The 21,184-nt window shown below is 39.0% G+C and overlaps 1 protein-coding gene across 4 annotated transcripts in view; it reads left to right on the top strand.

Moving 5' to 3' along the window:
• Positions 1-20,242, top strand: part of RIMS2 (regulating synaptic membrane exocytosis 2) — a gene marked incomplete at its 5' end in the record, with an annotated part of 744,128 nt that extends 723,886 nt beyond the window's left edge. For 3 of the 4 annotated variants that reach the window (XM_084618867.1, XM_084618865.1, XM_084618864.1), the window contains 5 exons: positions 12,036-12,177; positions 13,640-13,752; positions 14,591-14,692; positions 15,687-15,826; positions 17,182-20,242. In XM_084618867.1, the coding sequence (XP_084474993.1) occupies positions 12,036-12,177; positions 13,640-13,752; positions 14,591-14,692; positions 15,687-15,826; positions 17,182-17,400 (716 nt within the window). In that variant the 3' untranslated portion in view covers positions 17,401-20,242. Of the gene's footprint in view, positions 1-1,159; positions 1,711-12,035; positions 12,178-13,639; positions 13,753-14,590; positions 14,693-15,686; positions 15,827-17,181 lie in introns of those variants that run through there. The other variant, XM_084618866.1, reaches the window with a different exon arrangement.
• Between the last annotated feature and the right edge of the window lie 942 nt (positions 20,243-21,184).

Raw genomic sequence — 21,184 nt, 5'->3', positions numbered from 1 at the left:
ATTACAAATACACAAGAATAACTTTTTATAAGTGCAGAGGATCGTATGTTCCATCCAAATGTGATTCTTTACCATAGTGGAAGAATAATTATATTGGTTTCAGAGTAGCAGCCTTGTTAGTCTGTATTCGCAAAAAGAAAAGGAGTACTGGTGGCACCTTAGAGACTAACAAATTTATTTAAGCATAAGCTTTCGTTAGCTACAGCTCACTTCATCGGATAATATTGAGCATTTATAACTTCTTATTATCTAGACATGAATATTCCTTTGAAAAGACCAACTCAATAAAAATTTGCTCCAATGACCAGATCCTGCATGAACGTCAGAGTTAGACACTTTGCCTTCAGACCCTACATAATAATAATTTATTACTGAGGAGTTAATACATAACATTAAAAACAATTAATGTTTCATTTACTGGGCATGATATATATGGGCATAAAAGAGCCAGTCAGAAAGCTGCACTTGTATGAGTTCTAAAGCAGTTTTGTCAGCTTGCTGCTTTTTTTGCATTGTCACAGACTGTTGTAGAACAATTCATTAAATACAGGTTTCAGAGTAGCAGCCCTGTTAGTCTGTATTCGGAAAAAGAAAAGGAGGACTTAGGGCACCTTAGAGATGAACAAAAATAAATGGGTTAGTCTCTAAGGTGCCACAAGTACTCCTTTTCTTTTTTCATTAAATAGTTTTACAACAGTAAAAACTAGCCCTTTTTGACGATAGCCAGTTCTTTGGGTTGTTTTGTGCTTAATATCCAAGTACTACATATTCTATTAATAATGCTAACAGATTGCACCACCAAGGAGACAGTGATTCTAAATGTTCTGATACCATTTAGCAAGGTTGGGGTGAAAAGTGAGGCCAAAGCACCAACTATGAAGTCCAACAGAAGTGCTGACAAGACACGTGACATTTAGGGACTGAGCAGCGGCAGGAGTGCTGCTCCCTTGGAGCCCCCTATCGAAAAAGTAAAGTAGACCGACAAATGTGATAAAAGAAAACCTTGACACCCGCTGCTCTCTCGAGCACTGTCTCCTCTCTTAGCCTGCGGCCCTCTTCCCGCTGCTCCAAGTTCTGGTTTGGGGGGGGGGGGGGGCTCGCTCGCTGGCTTAACTATTAACAGAGAGAGGAGTCGTCAGAGAGTCTGCTGAGCGCTTTGTGAGCGCCGGCGGAGCAGGGGCTGGCTGGTCTCCTGCCGTCGCACCGAGCAGTCAGTATCGACTCCCAGCTGCGACCTGGGCGCTCCGCAGGCGAGCTGCACACGACATGGCTTTGGCTCCGGCTCCGACCCGCGGCAGCAGTCCCGGAGGCAGGGCTCGCTGACGGCTAATTCCCGGGCTCGGCTGGACGCCGCCGCCGCTCGCTCTCCCCTGAGCCAGCCGCAGAGGGCAGAGAAGAGCTGGGTCTAGCGCCGAGCCCGGGAGCGCGGCCGCTCCCCGGAGCCCGGGGAAAGGGGCCGCCTGCCCCGTCCCCGCTGCCCAGGCTCCGGCGGCAGCTGCTGCCGGGCTGCGCAAGCCGCCAAGACGCCTCGCTTCTTGTACCGCGCCAAAGGCAGGTCCGGCTCGTCCAGGATGGGCCGGCAGGGGCCGCGCGCGGGGCGCAGCGTGGAGAGGTCCCCGAGCCGGAGCAGCCTCTCCGCCTCTTTCGAGGCGCTCGCCGGCTACTTCCCCTGCATGGGCTCCCTGGAGGAGGAGGAGGAGGACGACGGCGGTGAGGAGCCGGGCCGCGCGGGGCTCGGGGATGGGCGCTGCAGGGGGAGCTCGGCTGGAAGGGGGCGGCGGGGATGCCCCGTGCGGTTTAGCCAACTCCCAGGAGCTGTGCGGGGCGGGGGGGACCTTGAACCCTGCGGTGACTCCGGGCAGGAGTGAGAGCAGAGAGCGCGCAGCCCTCCCTGTGTGCCGGGAGCTCCGCTCCGGGCTGCCCGGCTGGAGAGCGCGCTGCGCCGGGCCCCGTGCTGGCCGGGGGGCGCCGGGCCGCTGGTGGGCGTTGCCCCTGGACTCCTCAAGCAAGTGGTCAGAAGTGTCACTTTTGCTGTTTAAAGCCGTGGTTGGATTCTTATAGGATGAGGCGACTAACGTGCAAAACCAGCTCAGGGCTTTACTGTCAGGCTTCGCTTTTCCCCATTTAGAAGAGAATAGTGCTAAGGACCTCGACGGTAGATTGTTTTCCGTTTTTAAATTGCTTCTTGTTTACATTCTGAACGCCCCGGGTATATAGAATTGAATCTGTTGTGTGTTATTACAACTAATAATACGCTAGGAATTCTTTGTGTTCAGGGTGTAATTAATGACACGCTGTTTTGTAAGTCAGAACTGAGCTGTAATTTAGAAGGAGCCTTTTACATGGCCAATGAAACCGTTAAGAGTAATTTTGATATTAGATCATTGGCTAAGCATTATTTATACTGTAAAATGTTTCTGGGTTTTTCGGTTTCATTTTCTTTAGTAAACTGTCTGGAGAATAGTAAATACAGTCTCAGTATTGAGCTTGCCAACAGTTCTTACTCTGTAGTTAACACACCAGTTCCAAAACAGTTACAATCCGTTTTGAATAATTAAATACTGTCCCTATTTAACACTTCCTTAGTAATTCATTTTATGAATATAGGCAGAAGACCTAGTTTTAGAGCCAGATCCTGTAAATCCTGGCTCATGTAAATAATCTCCATTCATGAAAGTAGCCCCAGTCAATTCAGTAGGACTATTAGCATAAATATGAATTACTTATGTGAGTTACAGGATCAGACCCTTACCAGAAAAATAGTGGAAATATATTTTCCCAAATAACAGTAGTAAATTAATTCAAGTCAGATTTGACTGTAGTTAAAATAGAATATTATAATGGAAAATAAGGAATACTGAGCTACCCAATGAACACAGAACCTGAAAAACAAAATTGTATCTTTATCGTTTCCCATTTGGAGTGTATGCATAGAAAATGTATGTACTTATGCATAATACCAAATTCTTGCTTGGCTACAAATGACTTTTCTTCAGCTCATGTTTTGAAAATTGACTTCAGAAAAAAATAAATTGGCATTTTCGTAATTTTACAGGTAGAACTATTTTAAATTTCATTGGCATTTATCACAAGGAATTTAAGGTTTATGTTTAAAGGAATAGTAATTAAAATATGCTCCAAAAATTTCTGTTAAAAACATGCTGTTTTTAAAGCAATTAAATTACCATCAATTATGCTAAATGTATTTAGATTTTCCTGTTAAGAGAACATCTCCGTACATTTCAGAACAGTTCTTTCATTTTCTAGCATGGGTTACAATTATTATATGTATCCTGTCTCATCACCATGGTATTGGTGCACCTACTTATTTTATTTATTTTTACTTACTTTGTTTCTCTTACTAATAATTACTATTCAGCAGGTGCCTTTGTATGTTAAGAACTGAGGATTGGTAATTTCATGAAATTTCAACCACCTTAAAGAACTTGTCCAATGAGTGGATAGTAAGTCAGTAGAGGAACAACTAGAATATCTAATTAAAAATCAATTGACATATATATAATCCTTCCTTTACTTACTTTGTAATATCAGTTTGTATATTTTCCCATCCTGATTGTTTTTGACTCTGTATCAGAACAAAAAAGAGATGTATGTACACTTTTCAGTATTTTGTTAACCTCTAGTAACTAACCATATTCTGAGCTCAACCATAGACGACAACGATTCTCATGTAATTTAAATGAGACCATTGAAATATGTTTCCCATATAATTTGTGTGAATTTGGGTTTCTACTGCCTAATATTTTGGATACACATGAGGAGATAAAGGGAGTGAAAAGGCGTGGAAGTCAAATTCATCTCTCAAACACATTCAGTGAATCTGTGAAAATAGACATTAGATGTCTATGATGGACTCCAAATAGCCTCCGCACACAGATCAGGATCTGCCATATTCTGAAACATTTTATATCATGACTTTGATGTGTTGTCAGATCCCATAAGTAGGTGTGGTTTGAGCCAAAGTGAGCAGTATACACAAACAACCTCTCCCCTCCATGATCTTTGTATGCAGTCATCTGAAAGTACAGATCCCAAATTCATTTCATGAGTAAACTGTTCCAGCCCCGAGGTGGAATAACTGCTGCATGTGGTGCGTAGGGAAAAGATAGATGTCTCACCATATGAGCTTTTACAAAAATTTTCAGCTAAATGAGACATACTAGTACAAATGGAAAATCTGTCTCTCTGGACTTCAGTGTGGATTTGTGAAACTGACTAGAGGACCTTTGGTCCATAAACCATTGAATTGAATACACATATATGTATTTTTACATCTGAAAAGATACAATGTGGATAATAATCTTTATTATAGAAGTGAGCAAAGTGTAAGTCAATCAAATTTATTAAGAGTTAAGCTACTATTTTTAATACCATGTTCGAGAGAACATAGCCCAAGGGAAATTGATTATAGAAAGATTTAGGTCCTGACTCCCCACTACATCCAAGTTGTGCTCAAATATAGTGGAGAAGGATGGATACACAGAGCTCCCTGATTCAAAATCACCTGACCCTCAGTGTAAGTTAGGTCCTGCCCATAGGCAGTCTTAACTTATGTCAGAGAGAATTTATGACAGTGGCCAATTGGGTGTAACAAAGCTTGCTCTACTTCACCACATCCCCTCCTCAGCCTGTCTTCAAGAATGCCCGCAGGGTGTGGCGGTTGGGAATAGAAGGTGGCAGAGGTAACTCAGAGTTCCCCTGCACAGGGAGAATTCCCCACTGGCAATCTCCAGCCACTTTAAGACTACTTTGCGCCACTTAGCAGACTGGAAAAGCTAGCCTTTAGTCATTATTTATCAAACACATTGTATTGCTGAGATATAATGATTGTAACAATCACGAATAAGAGCTAAGAAATTGAGCAACTTTTACAGTACACAGAGTGCTTTATGTTTCCTAGTTGCCTCTCTGTTGAAGAATCTATGTGGACACTGACGTTTCAGCCAGTTATTTATTCTGAATAACATTTTATTTCATTATTATTTTTATCTATGGTATGTATAGTAAAAAAAACATTATTAAAGCTAATTCTAGATTAGACAGCCAGAGAGAAGTGTATGGTGGACACACATGCACACACACCCCAGTAGACATCCATATGGTATTAGAGCAAAGCTTGAGTCACATATAGATGCTATCAAAGGATTTTTTTTTAGCATTAATGTGTCACATTAACTGAAAGTTAAAAGTTTAGCCCCTACTGAAAGAAGTGTTTGATATTTGGAACAAAATGAAATCACATTTAGCATGGAGAAAAGTTTGGGTGACAATCTCCACCTGTCTAATCCAGCCACTTTTGAATATGAAATCCTGGCCCCATTGAAATGAATGGGAATTTTGACACTGATTTCATAGCACTCAGGAATTCACCCTGTGACTTGAGTTTGTTAGAAACCTTTTTAGATGGCCACACTTCCACAGTGCGAGCTTTTTCCATGATGTAAAAATGGTGAGTTTGAGTTTGCTGAGCTTTTTCTGGGCTCTGGCAGAACAAAGGCCTGATTTTCACTACCACAAGTATGTCCACACCACAGTGTGGACACAGCCTGATTTTCACTGCAGTGTGTAACTTCACACATCTTACATGCCAGCAATGCCACCATCAGTCTAGACCAGTGGTTCCCAAACTGGGGTTTGCAAAATGTTACGGGGGTTCTCGGGAAAAAATTCTTTAATGGCGGACAGAGCTGTCCCTAGGGACCCAAGGCAGCACTGGGCCGGCAGCCCGGAGCCCCTGGACTTCCAAGAGCTAAACAGATCGAAGCAAGCGTATCTATCACACTGAGGAGATTTAAACTTCAAGACCCTTATAAGAAATGGAAAGGGAGGTGGATATTTTTTGCTGTTTTTAAAATTAAATAGGCAGCTAGTGTTGTTTTTAAAATTATTATGAAGAACAAGTTTAAGCTTTGTTGTAACGTGCGTTGTTTGCCTGGACTGCTCAAGACCTAAATGCTTGCATAGGAGGAACTCTTTGAGTTAGCTTCTTAAATACCTTCATGCTGTTTCACATCTGATACTCCTTGATGAAACACAGGAGCCTTGTCTTATAACAGTCTTATTCAAAGTGATACAAGCTACGAAAGTGAGATCTTGGAACAGTGTTGCAGTTTTCATAATGTAATAAAAATACTGTAATGATAAATAATAATTAACAAATAGTGTGTAATAAGCATGTCATAAAAACAAATTTTATGTTTCCAAGATGACTGCTTTTATAATTTATATTCAGGTAAAGGAGAAAATCCCTGGAAATATTCATTTTTAGGAGGGGGTTTGTGAGACTTGACATTTTATTGAAAGGGTTTCACAGGTTATTAAAGTTTGGGAACCACTGGTCTAAGTGGTTCCCAAGGCCTTAGTCAGGCACTGATGGTATGTGTGTTTCCATATCATAGATATGTTACCTGACCTAGATACAAAGCCAGCCATCACCAGCAACTGAAACATCTTCTAAATACTACTGAGATACACACAGTGTTTGGATAAGATTTGATCCTTCCCCATATAAGGACATGCTCATTGGTATACTTCAGTTAATTTTTGCCATTTCATTAACATTAGCAAATTAGGTCTACACCTAACACTTAGGTTGATCTAATTATGTTGCTCAGGGCTGTGAACTAGTTAAGCCGACCTAAACCCCACTAGAGACACTGCTAGCTAGCTCAAAGGAAGAATTCATTCGGGGGGTGGATTAACTACAGCGACAGAAAAACACCTTCCGCCACTTAACACATCTATGCTATTGCGCTCCAGCAGAACAGCTGCAGCACCATAAATGTGCTGCAGTAGTGTCTGTAGTGTAGACAAGCCCCCAATTTAACTGGCTGATCAGACCAGGTTTTGATTGCCAAAATGTGGCATAGGAGCTGGAGTGCACCAGTGAATCTACCCTGGTTAAGAGAAACACATTCTAACATAGTGAAAAGAGATTAATTCTGATTAGGGGCTGCTCCCCATTTGCCCCCCAGCAGCCCTCCCTTGGCCTCTCATCCTATACTCCTTTGGACTGGGGACCTCCTCCCCTTGCAACCTTTCCCAGAGGACCCAGGCATCTCCCTGCCTCCCACCCTTCCCCACATGCCAGACCCCCAGTTGGAGTATAAGGGATTCAGCTTGGAGTTTGTTTTTTTTCATAAAAACACCCCAACCAGTCCCTTGCAGTTGGTCATAAAAATACCCCACCCAGACCTCTGCACTCTGGACTCCCAGGTTTTTGCAGTTTGGCTTTTTTCATAAAAACACTTTTACTTCCTCTGCTAAATGGTATTGTGATATTGGTGTATGATGTTAAACAGCAGCTTGGCAAAGTCGCCTAGAAGATGCACTGAATCAGCAAAGCCCTCAGTTGCCCTGGACCTAGCCCCTTCCTGACCAGCGTCAGCTGCTTTTTTCAGCTGTTCTGGCAGAACTGGAGGTGATTTCAGGCAGCTTGTACCTCTGTCCCCACCCCCAAGTGGACTTAACCAACTACACTCAGATACCATGGTGATGAAGGCAACATAGATGTCTAGATCTTCTTTTAAAAATGCTGAAACAGTTTGAGCAAAACTAAAAATGTGACTGAAACATAACTTGCATATTCTGGGACCCAAGTCTACCAGGAAAACCAAGGGAGAAAATTAGAAAAGATCTGCTGGCTGACTGACATTTATTAGACCTATTAGCGTCAGAGCATAACGCAACCTGAATATTTGACTTAAGTGACTGGATAGAGCTTTAAAACTTTTGACTTTGATGATGTTTCCCATATAGTCAGATTAGTAAAACTCCATGGCACCATTGTTTCAGCTGGAGTTACAAATGTGTAGCAGAATGGTTTGAAAACACCTGCAGTCCCCACTATATTGTGAAACTTGCACTGTATCTAGGAGAGTGTTTGGGACTAAACCTTGGCAGAAGGGGTCTGTTTAAATAATGTTCTTTGTGCTGGCTGGGATCGTATAGATATTCATCTGTTATATCTCACCTGCAAAAATAGGCTTTAGGATTGTGTCTAATTTATGTAATGTCAGTAATGTCATCCAACTATTTTGGCAAGATTTCTCTCATTAAGTCCTAACAGAGGGTGGTGAGTTATTTAAACACTCTCTACATTGCTCAAAAATGTTACCCAGATCCTGCTGATAATGTGTATAATGGTCCTTTGCAACTCTAACAATAAACAAGAGTTGGGGAGAGATTGGTTTTATGATGATTACTGCATGTTTCAAATGTTTACTTTTCTAATATATGTAAATAGTAATAAAACTGCAATAAAAACAATTTTTTAAAAGGTAGGATTTCTCCTAAATATATACAACATTTACAATTTACGGAAGTGTATTCTATCCAGGACACTGCAGAATTCCTGTTAACATTGATGAGCACATGAAGAGAGTATACCACCTAAAATTATATGAATGCATTTAACAGCATAATCCAGAAATACCATGATCATAGTAGTTTTGACATAGACTGTCTCTAAAGATGATCAGCTATTGACCTCTCTAACTAACAAAATTAAAGTCTTGGAGTTGAATGGTTTGAGTGATGGGGATATATATCTCCTTCTCTAATCCTCATATAGATTATATAAAATAAGAGTTTTATTCAACAAAATTACTTGCTCTAATTTTGTAGGGATTTTAATAGTTTGGGGTGGGCATGATTCACCACTGCTTTGTACTTTGTGTAGTCTGTGCATACACAGTTCAAGGTGGATGTAAAATGGTACCATTCTAATATGATAGCATTTTATATTCACTCTGCACAGATGTAGATGACTATGCAAAGTACAAGGCAATTGTGAATCAGGCCCATAATGCATGAGGTTTGAGAACATTACTGTGACTCTGGAAAATAGCCAGGGAGAGTTGCTGTCTGTTCATATCCTATTATAAGGAATTGTACATTTGTAAAGAAAAGTAGATTAGGATAATTTAATAAGCCTACATTTGCCATCTACTTATTTTTCTCTCCTAACAGAAATAACCCACTTCTTGGGTTCCAGTGCATGAACTCAGTGCTGTAACAATATCAGTAAAGTTAGCCATAGCTAGGTTAAAGTGTTTAGGAGTTAGTTAAAGATAAAAGATCAGAAGTTGTGATTGTATTTAGTGTGTTTTTATATTCCCAAATCAGCAACTGTACTGTAGTTTACTTTGCAGAGTGATGAATTGAGGTTTACTCCTTTTAGCTATGGGCAAAAATTTCAGAAAGTGTTCCATCATAAGTATTGTGGGTCTATCTTTGTTTCATTTTGGCCAAATAAGCAACTAAAGATTTAGCACAAGTTACGTTTTTTTTGTAGTATATATTTCTGCCTTAATGTCAGAAATACTTTTTCTGTACAACTATAAAACTGCATTCTTGGTTTATTAACTGTTCCACTTAGATTTTCTTAGATAAATGATGATCACATGAAATGTGAATTTCAACTATTATGGGTTTTATATTTGTTGTATTTTACAATGAGTCACTTAACAACAATTACAGTTTGATAATTCAACCCTTACTATTTTCACCATTAAAGTAACAAGGGGCAAGACAGAGGATATATTCTCCTTATGGGTGCACAGGCATAACTGTCACTAATACTAATGCAAATACAAGTGAGTACAGAGAGGAAAAGAGAAAAGGAAGCTGCTCAGAAATACCCAGAAAAAATAAAGGTGTGGTATTGTGCAGTTAAAAAGGCAGACAGCCTCTTTTGAGACCATCAGACAACTCTAAATTGACTTCTGTGGAGTGCTTACCAATGATTCCTCATACAACTTTCTTTCAACCCCAGTCAAGGGCTGGGGATGATGAGGGTGTTTTAAATTATTCCAGATTAGGAATTTATACATACACATAAAGGTTTAGGTTAGCTTTGGACTGGTAACATCCACGCAACAGCAATGTTCCTTCTTCTACTTAGCCATCACTCCGGCCTCTCATCTGAACTGAATCACTTGTTTCAGATAAAATGAATATGGGAAAAGAAGAATATTTTAAAATGAGAAACCCCAATAGCCACACTCAGAACAGCTAGTGAAATAGGTGTACATGCGCTGAGCCTTGAGCAGCTGTTGCTCTGCTGTTTCTTATGCCTCTTCCATAATTTCGCAGTAAATCAAGTTGCAACATATGTGTTCATTTTTAATGTACGTTTAGTTGAAGCGTCAAGGCAAATAGATTTAGAATTCTCACTCTTCCTTACATGATTAACAACAGTTAAGGACAAGACCAAAAGACCATTCTGAAGGTGTATTATAGTGACCTTGTAGAATCATGCACAGTGGAAGTGTTCTATCGTGTTTGCATTAGAGAGTATAACAACACTGACTTGGAAACGATCCGTACTTAAATATAAACTGAACAAAAACTAACACTGAATGGGGCAAAGAACATTTTTTAAAAAGTGTAATATCACAAGTCTCTTAATGTGAAGAGTATGGAGCTTCCGATATTGTGAACCTTTTATGTGGCCTCCGCTGTAATGCAGGGTAGATGCCTGTTTGTCCATGTAGCTGTGTAAGAATATTCTTTTGTTCCTGTCATAGTAACTGGATTTTAGATCAATTCTGGACCAATGTTGGACGTCGGCTGTCAACTTCCATTAGTTTAATCTAAATAATAAAACAAGTAGACACTTGGAACAGTACAAGTAGATACAAATGAAATTGTCACCCTTTGCCCTTCATTTTTCATAGCTAATACAAAGCTCTTAGTTCTTGCATTTATGTTTATTGATATTGATGGACGTAGTTAGTTTTGATGTAACAAAAACTGATTTTGTTTTATTAGATGATAAATTCATATGAGTGGCCAAAATTTTGCAGCAAAGTTAATCGTCCTATTATTCATCATATCACTGTAGTGATTAAAAGTAAAAGCCTTGGGCAGTATATAGGCTGAAGTCAGCTATTTATCCATAGAACAGAGCCAAGCAACTGGAATTCAAGCTTCCCTACTCCATTCGCTGGATTTAGAGATACCATAACACCTCAGACACGACCTGGAGTGACCACCTCTAGTCATGAAAGAGGGAAGTTCAGTCTCTATGCCACTTCAGTACTTAGCTTTTTTGTCAAGGCTGTCAACAAGTGTGCCACCTGGGGAAATAGATCATAATCCCTAGTCAAATCACTACTCCCAAATTCTACTTTATTCAATTTTTCTTCATCTGTCTGTCTCAGTATCTAAAATTAAAATAGAACATATGTAAGCACTGATGTCTACTTTTAGGTATAGAGATAGAATTTCCATATTATTGTGCATAAAACTAAGCACAAGCTGTATTTCTTCTGCAATACATAGATAAAGCTAACTAACTAAAAATAATAGGAAAGGAAAAGGAAAGATTTGAAATAGGGATTGTATTTTGTTGTTCACTTTCCTCGCTAATAGATATCTATAACTTCATTTAGCAAATGATAACCAAATGCTTTTCAGCCTGAATCAGAGCATTTCTGAAATAGTGTAGGCTTTAGTTTAATAGTGACATTTCAACGGAATCGCTGGAGAAGAGTGCATTTATCATAGGACAAAATATTTTTAAGTACACTAAATCTAAGTACCTTTGTGAGTTGAATATATTTCAAGGGTTTTTATGTTCTCGTTCTCTCAGTGCTGTCATAAAAAACCAGCAACCCATAGAACCACTATATTTTAAAAGATCTACAATATCACAGTCTGCTGATTGTTGTGTCAAAGTGTCTGTTGCTCAAATATATGTGCACAGTATTTTCAATACATATTTGTATATTCCTACTTTGGCATCCTTCTATAATGTTTATTGTCTATATTATTGCCCTCTAAGTAGATCTATTTACTGTAGTGAAAAGAAAAGGAGGACTTGTGGCACCTTAGAGACTAACCAATTTATTTGAGCATGAGCTTTCGTGAGCTACAGCTCACTTCATCGGATGCATAATCCGATGCCACAAGTCCTCCTTTTCTTTTTGCGAATACAGACTAACATGGCTGCTACTCTGAAACCTGTTATTATAGTGAGATACCGTAAGTGTTCTGGTTTGTTTTTACAGAAGCGGGTGGTAAGAAGCTGCGGAGCACTGTCCAGAGAAGCACAGAAACTGGGCTAGCTGTGGAAATGAGAAACTGGATGACACGTCAGGCCAGCCGGGAATCTACAGATGGCAGCATGAACAGCTACAGTTCTGAGGGAAAGTGAGTAAGATTGACTGGTTATGATGTTCTTGTTTTATGTTTCTCCACTAAACTAGTCCTATAAAAAAACAGGAGTTGAATCCTAAAGTCCCTACTCAGGGCAGAACTCCCATTTAAATCAGTTCGCTTGCGGGAGGTTTTTCAAGTAAAACCAATGACTAAAATGTTCTTCTGTGATTTGTATATGGAGGGATTTCCTACTGCCTATGTTTCAGTTGTTAGTGTCACTTTTGCAGCACCATCACCACGACCTGCAGAGAGTTCTCAGTGGGTCTAGGCTCTGAGCATACAGGTTGGGAGGAATACAAATGGGTGGAGTAAATGCATCATACCTCTTGTAACCTGGTGGAGAATCTGCCATCAGGAGTCTTTCTATTCTGTGAAACCTACTTCAGGCAGAGGACCTCTAGCAGATCTCCCGTGATCCATAAGCTCTGTAATCTGAACCTACTTCTTTTTCCAAATAACCCTGCCTGTACTGACATAACCTGTTAGAAAGTCCTCAAGGTGACCCTTGGTGTGTTTTGGCTTGGGCAAGAGTAAAGATTTGGCCCTATGTTTTTAACTTCCTACACTAGGCTTTTGCAAGAGGGCCCAAGTTAAATAATTCTTTAAATAAAATCTGCACAAACAGTTTACACAAATGTCTCACAAAGTATGGTTTATACTAACATGGTATACTCTACCAAGCAATATACTCTACAGAGCTTGTTGTATCAAAGAACATAATTTTTATGTGGCTAGAGCTGTGAAAATAATGTGTAATGGATAATTAATGTGACCCATTTTTGCCTCTTTTTCTGTTTATAAATCATCCACAGAAAGATTGTGTCAAAAGTATTAGATATTAACCAGATAATTTTTGAGACTAATTTTTGGTCTGTAGTTGTTCACAGGCAAATTTTAATATATGAAATTTGAGTTCTTTTGTTTAATTGTATATGCCTTATGGTTCATTTCTCTTCTCTAATTAGATAAGTGTAACTCTTAGAAGAGTTTTCTGGTGCAAATACACATGCATGTGATTCTGAAATTTGTTTCTATGCATATCTGCACACTCAATTAAAGTTCACTATTTCACCAAACATTTCTGCCATTACTGGCATTCATTTGGTTGAGTATTTGTAGAGAGCAAACACAGTCAAAGTGAGTTCACTTAAAAATGTAAATAAATATTTGCCAAAAACTTTAATTCAATGCAACTGCTCGCGTGCTTCAGGTCAAATATGTGCTTAAGTACCTTGTGGAATCCAGGCCCTTGTTAATACCTCAGGAATTGACAATATCTTTGATGCAACAAAAAAGCAGCAAGATGGAGAAATGTCATAATGGGAGGAAAGAACATGGGAATTAGATCACCCTAATCAACTGTCTTCTGGAGGCTGAGTTGCCATTGTTTGAGGTTGTTAAAAAGAGCTTGCAATTGGTAATTTAAACTGTTCCGTTTCCTTTGTTTCCTTAGTCTGATTTTCCCAGGTGTGCGGTTGGCCTCTGACAGTCAGTTCAGTGATTTTCTGGATGGACTTGGTCCTGCACAGCTAGTAGGACGCCAAACGCTGGCAACACCATCTATGGGTAAGAATTCATGTCTTGCAGTTTCAGCATAATCTTTGTGGTCTAGTAATTAAAGAACAGTACTAGGAGTCAAGAGAGCTGAGTTCTAGTTCTGGCCATGCCATTGACTTGTTGTATGATCTTGAACAAGTCACCAAGGGCCAAATTTTCAAAAGTGTCTTCTAACAATCAGTACCTCATCTTCAGATGAAATTAGTGATTGTTGTGAATGCTCAACAGCTCTGAAATCAGGACCTAGGTGACTAAAGTTGCTTATTGAAATATTCAGACGCTCAAAACTAGAGGGCCGGTTTTGAAAATTTGGTCCTTAATCTCTCTGTACCTAAGTTTCCCATCTGTAAAATGGGGATAATATTACTTACCCACTGGTATGAGCAGCTGGAGATTGTCAAGTGAAAAGTGCTATTTAAATGCAAAAACGTGTAGTTATTGTTCATATAATCTTTAAATGTACAAACATCTTTTGATGCATATTTTTTTAAACTAGAAGCATGGTGGAAATAGTTTGCAACAGCTTTACAAATGTATTTTAATGGCTCTTGTAGTGACTCTTAGCTCACTGAAGGGTATGTAAAGGAAAAAAAGAAATGTAATGTAGATTAGGGGAGAGAAACCAAGATGAGAATATTATCTGTAGTGGGTTTTGTACTGTACAGGACCTCAAATAGCAGTGGGAAAAAAATCTTTAAAAAGTATCTATTATAGTTAATTCCTTATTGACTTTGTTGGTGTTATGTGAAAGAAACAAGATGTCATACATTAATTCTATAACATGCCACTAGTTTAAATATGATTGGATGTTCTTGAATAGCAATATCTCAACGTTTTCCTCTGCCAGGCGATATCCAGATAGGAATGATGGACAAAAAAGGACAGTTGGAGGTAGAAATAATACGAGCCCGCGGCCTTGTTGTAAAACCAGGTTCAAAGACACTGCCAGGTAAGAAAAGAACAACATACTTTTGTGAATAGGAATCCCTTGCTAACACACTAAGTTCTGTCTGCAGAAAAATTTCTGAGGCTTCACTGTTGAAGTTGAGTGAAATCTATTAATAGATAGCTAATAGCAGTCAGTTATAGCATTTATTGTACATTGAAAAGTAAAAATGTACTGACCCGGTATGAAAGCCTACATGTACATGTTTCAACCCCAACGTCAGGAGTAAATGTTAACAGGGAATGTCTTTGGTGGTGCTGTGCTCTGGGCTCCCATTGAAGGACAACAGCTATTTTAATAACAACAAATGCCTCGTTGGCTATGGGGAAGGGAAAGGAAGCATGTGTTGAAGATGTGACATAAGTAATTTAAGGGAGAGGAGGAAGTTAACAAAATGCTTGGAATAGGTACATAACTTAGAAAGAAGACAGGTACCTGATGTTTATTTTCTTCTCTTTTCACAATATATTGTCTTACTGTGTTAGTATACAGTGTTGAATGAAGGGGACAATACAGTGACATGTTTAGCAAGTTCTTCTGTCAAAATAGAAATCAGTTTAGAATCTTTCTTTCCGCAGCTTTTTGTCTTGCAGATTATTTGAGAGCATAAAATATTTGAGGCTTGATCCAAAGCCCATTGAAGTCTGTGTCCTTTATTTACTTAATGGGCTGTGGATCAGACCCTAGTTTTGTGGCACATACTGTTCATTGAAGAAATATTTGATTTTTTTTCAGTTCAAAAACTGAATTGATTCATAAAGTAGACAATACCAAAAGAGAGAGAAATATAGAGAAGGTTTGTAATCTGATATACATGAATATGATAGGTAAGGATAAAGGTTCATAGTTACTGAATACTGTATTTGAGCACTTGTTTAATTAAGATATTTATCTACTAAATGACAGGACTCAGCAAATGGTGATAGAACATTGCAGCTAGCTTGCAAAATCTGGATTAGCCTTTCACTTACTTTTTTTCATTTTCTTCCCCTCTAAGCACCATATGTAAAGGTGTATCTATTAGAAAATGGAGCCTGCATAGCCAAAAAGAAAACAAAGGTAGCAAGAAAAACACTTGAACCTCTTTATCAGCAACTTTTGTCATTTGAAGAAAGCCCCCAAGGAAAAGTTTTACAGGTAATTTAAATCAATATTCTTGTCTATCTGAAAATGTTTCACTTGTACAATTCTCACTGAATGAGCCCAAGACTTCCTTCCACGCCTCATTCTACAAGTCCTGTTATTTCAAAGCCTTGCTGAGCAGATGGCTACCATAGTAATGCCTTATGCTCTATTGATGATTAGCCAGTAAGAGGTGCTGAATGAACATTGATTAGGACACGCAGGCAAATGAGAAGAGGCACAGGGATGGATTTAATTGTAAGGCCACAACTTCATTAAACTTAATACCCAGGTGGGGTGTCATCTGCCCCATCTCCCTCTACTAGGCCTTTGGGTCTAGTACGGGGTTTACAGGGCTCCTATCAGATATTCCTTAACACCGGATAGACTTTCCACTGCTTACCCCTATGATTCAGCTCACTTTGCTGAATCATCTCATCCTCCCCGCTTGTAAAGGAGACCGAAGGTATCAAAAAGGGACCTCAGTCTGCAAAGACTTCAGGTCTCCCCTTTTCCCGTAGGTCTGAGATCCACCAGCAAAATCCCAGTTCTCTGGTTTCTGGTCATTGGCCCTTTTGGCCTTTTATCTGCACTGTACAGTGGTTGCAAGTTGTGATGAACTAAACATTCATACAAATTCCTAATGTTAAATTCCTAACTCCTGTTCCTGTGTAACCTGACTGTGTCTCCATCATGCTACCAGGAAATTGAAAAAAATCTAATAAGCCTCAGCCAGTTTGACACCGATGGGGAAAAAAATCCTTCCTGACCCTCTAAACCAGTTTCATGGCACCCTAGAAACACAGTTCCTGTATTATATAACTACTGGGAGGGAGGGTGGGTTCAGCTAAAATGGTGCAAGAGGCTCAGGAAACCCTGAACCCTTGTTGAGATTAATGATTGTGGGGAGCAAGGAGCCAGTCTACTCCCTTCTCCCTTTGGCTGGGCAGTAGGTGGTGGAGTGCTCAGGGAGAGGAGGGGTCTAGCCCTGGGTATATTCCCCCTTTCATTCCAAAGCTGTCAAGCACTTTGTGGAGTCAGTCAAGTCTCCCATCCATTAAACTGTGTGGGTAGTATTCGTACAGTCATATTTTGTCTGTAATATATGGGCTCCATTTCACACTGGGCCTCAATCTTTCAGTTCTTATTTAACATGATCAAATACGTTTACAGCCCAGGGGACTTCTATGGCTGCACCACTATAGCAGAACCAGGATTAGCCCACGCCAAAAGTCAAATAGGCCATTTTTCTTTAGGATTGTTGGTTTGTGAATAGGTAACTGGTTACATCTGAAGAATTGATTGCATCAGATCACAGCTTTCGTAGTTGTTGCTGAAACTTCTCTATCTTTTGTTTCCTTTACCAACAGATAATTGTTTGGGGAGACTATGGACGTATGGATCACAAATCTTTTATGGGAGTGGCACAGATACTTTTAGATGAACTGGACCTGTCAAATATGGTGATTGGATGGTTCAAACTTTTCCCCCCTTCCTCCTTAGTAGATCCAACTTTGGCTCCTCTGACTAGAAGAGCTTCCCAGTCATCTCTTGAAAGTTCAACAGGACCTTCTTATGCTCGCTCATAGCAGCTGTGAAACTGTTGTCATAGCAACCAGCGTTACAAAAAAAAATTACAGGTCGCAAACCCTGGTAACACTGCATGCTTAATGTTGTGTCTTCTGAGCCTGTTTCTAGGGCTACCAAGCGATCCTGTGTTCTCAGAGGAAGTTGCACACATTGTGCACTAAGGAAGGCCCTCAGGTGAAAGAGTGGAGCTGTAAAGAACTAACAGGTTTGGAGTTCAGTGACGCTTAAGTTTTGGTCCAATCTGAAGCCATGGATTAAACTAAAAGATCAATGTGTTTCATGCAACAAAAGTCCTTTTCAATGGCATATCTATTTTGTTGCTCCCTTTTAACTGCCCCCCAAAGCCTGTTTATGCCACAGAAATGGAGCTACCCCTCTCCCCCATGAAGCCATGTTACAAGTCAGTGGAACAGTAGATGTCGGAAGAACAACAGAAGAACGTAAGACCATCAAAAAAAAAAAGTCAGCTGTGATATGGAACAAAGACCAGAGAAAACTCTTCGTACTAGAATGCTTTAAAAGTTATAGTGGCAGGCTTCATAACTCCAGCTATCGCTACAGTGAAACCCCAGATATGATGGACTCTCTGAAAAATAAAATTCTTTGGATATATTGTACTGTATGAAATTAAAGAAACTTTTTTGCATGGACACAGATTTAGCTGAACACTTAAATTATTTTCTTGGGGCTGCAACTTGCAAAAAAAAAAGAATAAATCAGCCATTTTCAACAATTTATATTATTTTTAAAAGTAAATTTCACTAGTGCATGGTTTTAAAGGGGAGAGAATGCAACAGGGTGGTACAAAGACACCACGTTTATCATTCTTTAAACCAATCATGATCTGTGTTTTTGCAGACATATATTAAAAATAAAAGATGATAATTTCTAGCTAATATTTAAAATTCTGTTTATGTGACAAGAAATAAGTGTACTATATTAAATTTATTAAATGTAAAAGGTACAAGCCTTGTAAAGGTCAACATTATGTGAAAATTGTACACTTCTTCCTCCTTTCTCTCTCTTCTGAATCTTCCTTTGGCTCTTTTTCCCCCCTCTTATTTTCCAGAATGATCCATTATATCCTAAAACTGCTACCTTTTGACTTATTGCATTCTTATGCCCCATATTTGGTTCAGGGTTGCAGATTGTTTTGCATTTCTGAATTCTTGGACAAAAATATTGTTTAAGAGCTTACTTTTTTCAAGCATGTTGAAAAGAATTTTGCAACATGGCTTGGGAGTTCATTAAAGTAATTCAGCATGTATTTGATAAAGAAGATATTTGAACTTTTTGCAATTAATTGTACAGTGCATGGTAACTTATTTTCACTTTTTCTCACCTTCAAATTGAATTCTACAGCAAAATACTGGAATCATGTGGCCATTGTAAGATGTCTTCAATAAATTTGTTTTCAGCACCAGCATCATTCATTCAAGGGTTGAACTATAATTTCTTGAAGGTCTTGGAGAGAGGAAAAAAAATGAACCAAATGTTTGATTTTTAGGAACTAAATTTCAGCGGTTTCATTTGCACTCAGCCAAACAAATTGCTACATATTTAGAGTCATAATAACCAACAAAGATTAGTTTCAGAGTAGCAGCCGTGTTAGTCTGTATTCGCAAAAAGAAAAAGAGTACTTGTGGCACCTTAAGGTGCCACAAGTACCCCTTTTCTTTCAATAAAGAAAGAAAGAAACTCCTTTTCTTTCAACAAAGATTATTAATTCTTCATAATTCTTCTGCTGTAAAGTTTGGTTTTTCATAGTCTATATTTGTGATGGCAACAATGTAATTAGTGAACATCGGTCTGCATAAAAATGTCAAACTTTGATTTGTAATTGCCTTAAAGATAGTAGAACATGTACCATCAAACAGTTATTTGACACCATCACCACAAGCCTAAATGCAAAGTCAACATATGATAAAATACACGTCTCCATGTAGTAGGCATTTACTACCATTGGGTGGTGCTGGAAGTCCAGATCGCTCATTTACTTCTCATATTTAAAGGGAAGGTAACTGGCTTACATTTAATGATAAACTTTCTCTCTTTTTCTGGGTCTTTATATGCCTTTAATACATAATTATTGTTTAATGGTGAAAACTTGCAATAATTTTTTAAATATACATTGCATTTAACTTTAAATTAAGGCCATGCACACAGAATTATTCTGATTTTGTTTGAAAACCTATTAATGGTGCCCATCAGAAAACTGTCCATGTTTCATAAAAGTAACAACAGTATCACTTTATATGCCTTTTCCTTTATGTGGTGCAATATGATACACATCAAGACTGTGTCTTGTCATTCTGAGATTATATGATGGATCAATGTTAAGTTAATGAACAGACCGTTAAAACTATGTTTATTGAAATAATGTAGACACCTGTGTACCAGCAACAGATAAATGCTAAAGACATACAGTCTACGATATCCCCTAGAATTTAAAAAAAAAAGTACAAAACTGTTTTCCTAATACTATCAGATGCAGTCACATATTCTTTTATGCATATTCCTCTATAAATTATTTCTAATTTTGAAAAGGAGGACACGACCATATGGAAGGATTGTACATACTTGCGTTATGCAGTATTTATTTTAAAATTTATTTTTTTTTAATTTTCACACATCTGCAACTCTACTTATGATTTAGTCATGTAAATAGCACTATTCCAGTGATCACTGCTGTCTTGTACATAGTACGTTTTAAAAGTGAAAGGGAATTACAGTTGGGGAAAAAAGGGCAGATTAGGCCTGTAATGACCACCAACTAATGTAAATCAAATTCATTCTGGTGATGGTATTTAACACTTTAAATAAAACATTTTCTTTACAGAATTGGTACGTGATGCTTTGTTTCTTTACTAAGTGGATGACTTGCACCATTCTTTAAAAGAAGTTGTGATCTTCATAGAGCATCACACAGGAAAACAAAATAATGTAGCTTTTATTTTCTGAACAGCAACGATGTAAATGAAATACTATTCTTAATATGGCAGCGCTCTCATTGAAGAAAACCTCTATTTCTGGCAGTCGTACTGTAATATTACACTGTCAAAAATCAAACTTCTCGGGACAACATTCTGCGTCACCCCTAAATGCAGTAGAAAACCAGCCCAGTTTTGCAGCATGGGATGAGGCAGCACAGGTCAACCTGGCATGAGCCCCATACATGCTCTGTGTCACATCACAAGCCCTGAGTGGCAGCGTGCAGCAGTGTGAGAAATGGGAGAAGAGTGCTCCCAGTGCTTCCTTCGGTATGTAGATCTATTGGCCAAAATCTTCTGAAAAGGGGAAGTATAGAGCTGAGCTGGACAGTACTGCAGCCCTGAGCCAGCAGTAGCAACTCTGGAGCAGCGCTGAGTGTGGTCTGGCTGCGGAGAGAGGCGGTCTCTTCCTGGAGCCCTTTATAGAACCACAGTACAAAGGTTTTTTGTTCAGGCTTTGGCCAAAATTCAAGTGTTTTGCTCTAACAAGCTCTGTACTGTATCTGCTACTTTTCACTAATGAATGATTAAAGGGAGAGTCAATGTAGCAGTAAAGAATCCATCCAGCTTTGAGGTCATGAATGCCTCACAAAGATTGTTTAGTGGGAACTGAATGATGTTGCACTTTACTGGGCACTACACTATGTAGGTATAAATACCAATGAAATCTTTATGAATGTATACATTAGTTTCCAGGCTACATCTCTTGAAGTGTGAGCACTACATTAAGAATATATATTGTTATGCCGGAGGGTGTTGGAAGCTGCCAGCAAGTGTGTGTGATTTACGGGCA

This window comes from Lepidochelys olivacea (genome assembly GCF_965140295.1).
Source record: "Lepidochelys olivacea isolate rLepOli2 genome assembly, chromosome: 2".
NCBI classification, from domain to species: domain Eukaryota; kingdom Metazoa; phylum Chordata; order Testudines; family Cheloniidae; genus Lepidochelys; species Lepidochelys olivacea.
The sequence above is the reverse complement of the archived record's forward strand: the minus strand, read 5'-3'. Positions and strand labels throughout refer to the sequence as shown.